Below are 9,924 nucleotides of genomic sequence, written 5' to 3'. Positions count from 1 at the left end.
ATTTACCTTTTATTGGCTTTATTATTTATATAAATAGTATTAAATTTAATATTTATGTATATATTACATGAAAAATCTTTAGAAATTATAAGTAAATCTATAATGTTCTTGAAGTATAAATATGAATAGAACACTCCTATCGAGATGATTCCCATATTGCAAAAATTATTATTTGATCATTCAGTTTAATTAATAATAAATAATTATACCTTATGTGTGTGCAGGATTGAAAAGTAACGTATTAAAATAAATTTTCAGGAGTTGCTCAGACCAGCTATTTCAGCGACAAAAAGGATCACGTGATCAAAATTGAATGAATGATATTCATTAATTTTGATAATTTTGATCGTTTGAGCAGCTTGTAAAAATTTAATTTTATTTGTAACTCCATTACCGTTATAGTTATTTTGTTTTAGTAATGAATTGATAATATGATTTGATAATATTATATGATTTTCTTATTAGTACAATGAAAAACATTTACTGAATTTTATTAAGTATTTGTTTGAGTAATATTAATGAAATACACTATTCAACAAAAGCATCATTTGTTTCACCCTGTAAAAATAGGCAAATTTCAAGATGGAATAACTTCCATGGTGAAAAATCATCGTATCGAGATGCGATGGCGAACTTAAATTTCAATTTAATGATTCTTTTGTATCAGGATTTAGTCATTTTAGCGTTGATTTATTCTAGATTGCAATTCCGGACGTAATGGAAGCTGCGAAAGACGCAGATATACTTATATTCGTAGTTCCTCATCAGTTCATCCAAAGGATATGCAGCACTTTGCAAGGAAATATTAAACCCACCGCTGTTGGGCTGTCATTGATCAAGGTACACTGTAATCTTTGTTCAATTTTTATAAATATCACGTGTAGTTTTTTTATCCATTGATCTACAATTGTACACATTCTTTAGGGCTTCAACAAGAAAGAGGGTGGCGGTATCGAACTTATATCTCACATTATTTCGAGACAATTGCAAATCCCAATTTCAGTCCTGATGGGCGCTAACTTGGCTTCCGAAGTGGCTAATGAGATGTTCTGTGAGACTACTATCGGTGAGAAAAATTAAAATTCCACTCTTATAATTATATTATCAGTTTCTTACTCTTAATCATTTATAAATTTTAACGGTCACGAGAATTTCCATAAGACTGGCTGTCTTTAATAGTATCTCACCAGTGTTCTTGTTTAACTGGGATGAAATTATTCCGAAAGCATTGCGAGCGTCAAATGGAACGCTGTCTGTAAAACACGTTATAAAGCTAGGGAAAGTTTTATGTAAATTGTTCAATACCTGTTTCTAGATTTATGCGCGGATTTAAAGCAGTTCGCTAACAAAATAAGTTCTGCAATTATTAATTGGAATTTACAGGCTGCAAGGACAAAACGATGGCACCGATATTTCGCAACTTGATCCAGACATCGTATTTTAGGGTGGTAGTCGTCGAGGACGTGGATTCTGTGGAATGTTGCGGAGCGTTGAAGGTGATAATTCATGGCTATTTCTACCAATTTAACTGTATTTTATTAAATTATTAAATTTAGTTTTAAATAATCTTTTGTTCTTTTTTATTCATTTTTAATAAGATTTCGATAATACAATAATATGTTCATATTGACGTTTTATAGAATATAGTTGCGTGCGGCGCTGGTTTCGTCGACGGGCTAGGTCTGGGTGATAATACGAAAGCTGCTGTAATTAGGTTGGGTCTTATGGAGATGATCAAGTTTGTCGACGTATTTTTTCCGGGCGGGAAATTGGCTACCTTCTTTGAAAGTTGTGGAGTGGCCGATCTTATCACGACGTGTTATGGTGGACGTAATAGAAAAGTCTCAGAAGCCTTCGTCAAGACTGGCAAGGTCAGTAATGCAGACTGGGTCAGAATTAACATGCTTCGCCTTATGCCCAATTTCTTCACCTCTAGATAACTTTATCCAAGAGATATCTCCAAGAATATAATGGAGATATCTCTTGGATAAGGTTATCCGCAACTTATTTGAAAGTAAAGAAATTGAGCATTAGTTACTTTTGCATTTTAGCTAATTCCGGCGGAATTTTTAGATTATTAAAAAAAAAAAGGATTTTTTTCGATATCTGTTAGAGAAGTTTTTAAGAATATATAATATGTCACAACTTGATATAACATGTTTATAATTATAACTTATAATTATTTTATAAATTGTATTATATAACGCAATGTGAATGTGATTTGCAGTCAATCGAGACACTCGAGAAAGAGATGCTGAACGGACAAAAACTGCAGGGCCCTTTTACAGCCGAAGAGGTCAGTTATATGCTGAAATTGAAAAACATGGAAAATAGATTCCCGTTGTTTACGGCAATTCATCGGATTTGCATTGGTGAGCTAAAACCGACGGATTTAGTCGACTGCATACGCAGCCATCCAGAACACATGTAAGCTCAACTGTTATCATAGCGTTTTAAATATGGTTTACAATGTAAATATAGAGACAATTAGTTCGCCAAATCTATGGATCCTTCATTTCTTTATTGTCGATAATTTAATTAATCTGACCTGAAAATTGCCCAAAATCCTCATTAACAAATCGAAAACATCAAAATCATGAATTGCTTTAGAAAGAAATGATTGCTTTCATTTTTTTTAAGATTCCAAAACGGATCATTCCAAATTCTATAAAGTGAAACTTATTGATAAGATAAATTAATAAAGATTAAATAATGCAATACGGAGACCATGCTATTGGATCAAATTTAATTATTCTGATTAGAAAATTTTACATTATTCGAAGTTTTTAATGATTCCAAAGTTTCATGGTTTTGTAATTTCAAGAATTTCACATATACAGAATTCTATATCTTACAAAATCAGGATGCCAAATTTCAGATACACACGCAAATACAAAGTTACATGAATCTAACATTTTTTTTAAATTTAGTCTTGAAGAGATTCAATAATTTGACTTAATATTTCAATTAAATTTGATAATATTTTAATTAAATTTGATAAGCATAAATTGTTGAACTTTTTATTTTGCGATTTGCACAATCTGTACATCGATTTTTCTTATGGATCCATGAGCTCCAAAATAGGTTTAAAAAGCTCGAATAATTTAGTCAATAAAATCCCTCATCGCGTTGAACGCATTGGATAAATAAATTGTTACATTTTACAATGTGAATATATGTACATATATATTTTATCGCACAGAGATTTTATTCAATGTTTTGATCGAATGTATCTGTAGATTTCCAATCATTAATTGTTGTATGCGTTACCAATGAACGAATTTCATTATGTAAATCGAGAGTGAAAACAAATATAACTAATTATTTGTTAATAAAAAATAAGACTTAGCTCTTCTATATCCCTCGTTTTCCTGGATTCTTAAAAATATTTTCTTTCATTAATACGTGATCTATAACTTGAAATTCTCTATTTAATCTCTTCTTAATAAAATTACATGTAATGTATTATTAACACGTTTGGATGAACTTCTTGTTAGAAGTGACTTTCGCGCGCGTATCGAAAGATAATTCAAAGAAATGAAAATATGTATACATAAAGATATACATACATGTATATATTTTTTGTGATATTTTATACAAATATATAAATATATGAATATGTATACATTCTACGCCAAAACAATTAAGGGATCATCTATTCTGCCCTTCAAAAATAGGCAATTTTCAAGAAAGAGTAATTTGGTAATCATAATAAGATGATTTCTAAAGAAAAGAAATCTAAAGCTTGTTTAATTTAAGTCTCTACTTTTTAGATTTAGATCGATATTTTAAATTACAGTCTGATTGATTTTTTTACAGAGATAAAAAGTTGATGGAAAGAAAGAGCACATAGTTGCTTTAAAAAAATATGTATGCAAAATGGATAATTTTTTAAATATGCAACTATGTGTTTTCTTTCCATCAACTGATTTATCTCATTATTCTGTTCATAAAAATCTTAAGGTACGATTATCAAAAAGTTAATAGTTTACTAGTTATTTAACATTTTATGTCAATATATGTCAGAATAAAGCATAAAATATCTCTATAAACTATTAGTTTTTCGATATCTTAATAATTTAATATGCTGAATATATAGTTAGAGGGATCATATTATGTAAAAAAATTCATATAATTCCATTTAAAAAAACGAAGGTGATCTTCAAATCTCCTAAGCGCCTCCACTTGGGAAAAAAATGTTCATCATCACATGATGCCCCTCTCGATACTAAACAACTTTATTTCAAACGTTTTTTCCTATCTCCAAAACTATGGGTGTTATTCGGATGGCCGGTCTTAGGTGAGACACCCTGTATATTTGCAATTATAAAATAGAATATAGTAGAGAAATTATCATTGTATTGAATGTTGTTTGAAATGTTTTTAATTTACTCATCATAGGACGGAATTCATAGATTGTTGAAACTTCAAGATGGTCTTGAGCTTAAAATACATGAGCCAATTAGAAAGCTGTATTAGTGTCTTAAAATATTATTTGAGACAATCTTGAGGAACGGAGTAACGGACTATGCATACCGGCCATAGAATTCTAACTTGTACGCAAAACCTAAATCCTGGAAAGATAAGGATTTTTACCTAGAATATTCTGGAATTATATTTGAATTGATTACCCACATATCGTTCGACACTCTTTATTCGTCTTCTGTGAACAATCAAAATAAAAAAGTCGGTTTTGCTTCAATGTTGAATAACTTGGTAGAAAAGAAAAATCGCACAACGATCAACAAATACGCAAATTAAAGATGAAATTTTACTCTTTTGAAAACTGTAAACTGCATTTGAATGCGATTTTTAATTCACACCATCGAACTTTGCAAAGTTTATTAAAAAACTTTGAGATTTTCGTTTGTATTCGTATAGCTCCGTAATAAAAAAGCAGTTCTATAATAAATCGGTTGTTATCTAAAATATCAATATGAAAAGTAGAGATTCAAGTTTGATTTAAAATGCTTTTTAACTTATTTTATTATGATCATTTTTTATGAAATTACAGTCTCTTAAAAATTGTCTACTTTTGGAGGACAAAATAGATTATCCTTTAATTTTTTATTGTAATGTAGACATATGTTGCTGCGCTTGTCTTATTATAGCGCCGACATTATCGTGTTCCCAGATTAAATGTATATATACAAATAATTTTACATATAAAATATGTCCTAGATTAGATGTACTCTTTCGGGAGCAGATGGAGCGACTAAACTGAATTGAAAGGTTCTGTATTTTACAATTTTTGCAATAGTTACTGACATTAGACGCGTTCAAGCCGCACAAAGCTAGTCTACTCGCGAAGCGATTGAATATGATTGGTTGAATCTTTAAGTAACAATCAATCATGTTCATTTGCTCGACGAGCAAACTATAGCCACTTTTTCGACTTGAACAAGCCCAATAATCATTAAAGATCGCCGATTTATACTACTAATTAGCCTAAAAACAGTCAACGTTGAGAGATTTTTGTAGTACAATAATAGAATTTTAAAGAAAGGTCTTCCTCGAGGCAGTTCTAAGTTGTTATTCAACTATTATGTGAAAGATATTTTTTATCACATTTCATATAACTGCGTCACAATTCAATTTGCTGATGACATAGCTATTATCCGCATGGACAAAAATATTAATAATGTTATGGAAAGTTCTATATATACTACTAGGTCGGTATTCATAGTCTTCATTCTTATTTCAAGACCGTAAGTAATGTCTTAAGACACCCTCTGATTGGTTTGTGACTTCTTAAGATCGTACTTAAGATGATCTTGAATATAAGACCTGACTATGAATACCGGCTCTAGACTGCTAGACTTGTTTGAAAAAGTGGCTCCCAATTTTGATGTAATATTATACGCATGCGTCGAGAACTGCTCCACGTGACCGCATGACATTTATCTGCACATGCGCACACATTAGCATACTATTTTGACATAACTATGTTAACCTAATTTAACAGTATTAAAATCACCAAATACTTATTTTCTCATAATCCAGCTATTATAAATTATTCTAATTTATAAAAAATTGAATAAGATCGCGTCTTTTATATACGTTTATTAATATTCAATTGTCTTTCCAATATCTTTATCTTTTTACTTGAACTTTTTCGCTTCCAAAAGAAACAAAATTTTTTGCTATGAAATCACACCACTTTCTCTTCCGAAGGAAACAATATTTTTCGCTATAAGATGACACCACTTTTATAAGATTATATGTTTAGCATGTGAATAGTTGATGCAAAATACAGCCATACTGCATTTCTTTGGGTATATTTGTGACGTATGCGCAGAACTACCATACAATTTCGGAGTTTATTTCACATAAGCTTGTTCTAAGGAATTAGCAGTATATATTTAAGTAGTATATATAGAATATATTTTAGTAGTATATATAGAAGTCTGTGATTGCTACCATACAATTATGCTGTACACTGCCATCTCGCAGGAGTACAATAACAGTACGATTGCGATATTTTATGCGGGTACTGTGGTATATCGTACTCTTGGTTATCTGGGGTAATATTTTACTATTGAAGATTTTATCACCGGTCATTAGTAAAATACTATTGAAAGCATCATTGGATCTATAAATGAGTAGCTTTCAATACGAATGATATTACTATTGACAATAATCCAATGTTATACCACTGATCGAATGATATTCCTATTGGACTACATCCAATGATAAAATATTTTACCACTGACCGAAGGATTTTCTTATTAAACGCCTCAAATAATAAAATCATTCGATAATGATAATGCCGTTGAGTCCATATAATTTTATCATTAGTTCAAATGATTTTACTCTGAATGATAATACTACTGACACTTTTCGCGACGAGTACTAGGCAATCCCGTGCGACTGCAACTAATGGACATTTACAATTAGAAGTAGTTCGCACGGATATTTGGTGATCTTTAGAAATTAATATCTCCTAAAGTATTGAGAAAATTACAAAATGATAAAATATTTTTCGACTCAGTTCAGTCCGCTCTACCTGTTCACAAGAAGTGATCCCGTAGATCGGGAATACTCTGTATAGATCTGTCATTTCTGAAAAATTTTTACGTCTTTTTTTAACGTATAATCTCATTTATTAATTAGTTGGTGTGTAAGCTACTTTTCGGGCTGACGATAAATATACGAACTACGTCGACCTGAATAGGTTAATTCTCATTCGCTCCGTATTTAGGGATGAAGATGCCTTGCCATCATCGATAATGCTCAAGTCACCTAAATGCCATCTTTGAGGATACCAGGCATCATTCCTCGAGAGAAGATTGGTTGCCATTGGAAATCAACATTCTAGATCATATAAAAGAGCGTGATGCTAGTTTAGTGACATATTTAATTTATTACTTTAAAATGAAACGTGTGTAATTATTAAGCTGGAGTTTTGTAGGAAGTTTTTATTAGGATGTTGAGATGCAAAACTCGACTCTGTCAACCCAAATATCATTTTATCCACCGAATGTTGAACAAGAATAAAAGATACTTGGAGTTGACAGAGTCGAGTTTTGGAGTACACCTCTGATAATTAGAATAATTCCTGCAATATAGCAATTATTCATTATATTTTTTATATATTTGCAGAAATGTTATTGAATTCGGAAGCTTATTTATGTAAAATATTTAAAGAAACATTTAAATTGTAAACTAATGAAACGAATTTAAATGAGGAAATTTTACAAAATGGTTAATGTAGCCAATGTTCGATACAACTATAATAGTTTTTAAATTATTAAATAATTCATCTTATTTTGATTATTAATTCTTTATATAATTTATTTTAAGAATTTTATCTATACAGCGTATATAGGAATAATTTGTTAGAAATCCTTTTTGAGAAATTTATTTTTATTAATAATTTGGATAAATATCGATGAGATAATTAGATGTTTCTTTACAAAAAATTATTTTGCGTAGTGCTCCGCTATATAATAATAATTATAATACGTTTATTATAATTATACTCAATTAGATATGTAATCGAAATTAATGTAATCGTTTGTTATAACTCCAGAGAAGTAAGCAATTTGTAAATATCAAGTTTACGTTCTTTTTCTTTTCTTTTCTCTCGATTCATGTCTTCAATTTTCAAAACTTCTTCAATTTTTTAGCAGAATGAAAATAAATGTGTAGGCATCTATGAAGATTCGAAAAATATTTTAAATATTTAATTACATTCAATAGAGTATATTTCTACTAAAAAAAATTATGTCACAATAACGAAATCATGTATTTAAGACAAATAAATCATGCATAACAGATTGTTCCAAATCAGTACATGATTTTTTAACACGCAATTGTAAAAAATCACATTATATTAAAAATAATTACATCCATCCTGTAATTTTATAGTTATTGAATTTTAAAGAATTGAATGATAGAAATAGAAGAAAAAAAACATATTATAATGTCATTCTACAAATTACGTGATTTTAAAAAATCACATACTGATTTTAAACAATCCATTAAGTGAATTTACTTGTCTTAATTACATGATTTGTTATGTAACATTAACGAATTTTTTCAGCAGGGATTGATCATGTTTGGTCGTAATTGGCATAGTTCCAGTGCAGTTACAATTTATTTTTTATATCTTTTTTATGTATTATATATACTCTCTCGTAAAAATATTATCAGAAAATTTTATTTTTCAAAAGTTTAATTCAAGGAATATTGTGATTTTTGTTGTCTATTAACACTAGATTTATCCGTTTTCTTGTAGAAAAGTATTACTGCGCAGTAGTATTTTGAGGCACTATTGCACTATACTCTCTCTCTCTCTCTCTCTACACTGCTCTCTTTCTCTCTTTTTCTCTCTCTTTCTTTTTTTACACACTACTGCACTATTGCGCACTGCATTACTACTGTAGCGCAGTAGTGCAGTAGTGCCTCAAAATATTACTGCGCAGCAGTACTTTTCTATAAGGGTTAATTTGAGGGGTATCCGAAGAAATGAGTAAATACTACATACAAAATTTCAAAATTAGGAAGTTGAGGAGAAATGAATTTGAATATATATTCATATCATTCCATTAATAAAAGTGAGTAAAAATTACTAGATAATAATAGTAATAATTTCTGTAATTTTGGTCATAAAAAATCCGAAACCTGTCAAATTGATTTACGGGTCCCGTAGATCTAGTGTTAAATCTATAAAATCGAACAAAAGGATATGTAGAGTCAAATTTAAATTTGCGATTTTAATTCATTATTGTAGTTATCAGTAGATCGCTAATTTTATCGCGACGCTTCTTCGTTGTCGTAGCACTTCCTCTCAGCTGGCTTTAATCCAGAGCTTGCGCACAAGAAAATAATTTACGATCGCCGCTAAGGTCAGCCATCAGCAGACTTTTAAGTCAGACAGTCAGTCAGTCGAACCACGCGATTGATCGACTGTGGATCGGGAATATTATTATCTGTCATCAGGCGAAGAAAAATAAAGGGAAGAGATGCCAGACGCGAAAAAAAGAGTATGCATCGTGGGCAGCGGCAATTGGTAATTTTTTGTGTGCTAAGGATAATTAATTAGAAATTAATTGCGTACGAGAAATCGTTTCTCCCCCATTTTCTCCTATATATTTTCTCCCGTCTTGTATTGTTTTATTGAGCTGTGTGTGCACCCTAACATTTGTTTGAGTGCTTCAGCTAGAGATGAAAGCTGTACCTCTTCTTCAGGTAAGTTTATATAATCATAAGTAGTATTAAATAATCATTAAAAAATAAATTAATAATATAAAAACAATTAGAAAAGTCTTTTGATATTTAATTAATGAATTATATTTATTAATCAAATTTATTTAATTAACATTATAATATTAACTGATCGAATGAGTAATAATATAATAATATAAAATATAAAATATTTTGATATAATTATATTAAAATTTTATAAAAAATATAATATAT

The 9,924-nt window shown here is 29.8% G+C and overlaps 2 protein-coding genes across 4 annotated transcripts in view; both read left to right on the top strand.

Annotated features, from left to right (window-relative positions):
- LOC108756116 (glycerol-3-phosphate dehydrogenase [NAD(+)], cytoplasmic-like) overlaps positions 1-7,629 on the top strand; it is a 20,518-nt gene extending 12,889 nt beyond the window's left edge. Inside the window, exons 3-8 of one of the 2 annotated variants that reach the window (XM_018499703.1) lie at positions 700-840; positions 925-1,066; positions 1,384-1,496; positions 1,641-1,871; positions 2,228-2,427; positions 7,202-7,629. In XM_018499703.1, the coding sequence (XP_018355205.1) occupies positions 700-840; positions 925-1,066; positions 1,384-1,496; positions 1,641-1,871; positions 2,228-2,427; positions 7,202-7,259 (885 nt within the window). In that variant the 3' untranslated portion in view covers positions 7,260-7,629. Of the gene's footprint in view, positions 1-699; positions 841-924; positions 1,067-1,383; positions 1,497-1,640; positions 1,872-2,227; positions 2,752-7,201 lie in introns of those variants that run through there. The other variant, XM_018499712.1, reaches the window with a different exon arrangement.
- Positions 7,630-9,296: 1,667 nt separating this feature from the next.
- LOC108756128 (glycerol-3-phosphate dehydrogenase [NAD(+)], cytoplasmic-like) overlaps positions 9,297-9,924 on the top strand; it is a 14,136-nt gene continuing 13,508 nt past the window's right edge. Inside the window, exon 1 of one of the 2 annotated variants that reach the window (XM_018499724.1) lies at positions 9,297-9,514. In XM_018499724.1, coding sequence (XP_018355226.1) covers positions 9,468-9,514 — 47 coding nt within the window. In that variant the 5' untranslated portion in view covers positions 9,297-9,467. Of the gene's footprint in view, positions 9,515-9,575; positions 9,694-9,924 lie in introns of those variants that run through there. The other variant, XM_018499731.1, reaches the window with a different exon arrangement.

Source organism: Trachymyrmex septentrionalis, unplaced genomic scaffold (assembly GCF_001594115.1).
Source record: "Trachymyrmex septentrionalis isolate Tsep2-gDNA-1 unplaced genomic scaffold, Tsep1.0 scaffold126, whole genome shotgun sequence".
In the NCBI taxonomy this organism is placed as follows: Eukaryota; Metazoa; Arthropoda; class Insecta; order Hymenoptera; family Formicidae; genus Trachymyrmex; species Trachymyrmex septentrionalis.
The sequence above is the reverse complement of the archived record's forward strand: the minus strand, read 5'-3'. Positions and strand labels throughout refer to the sequence as shown.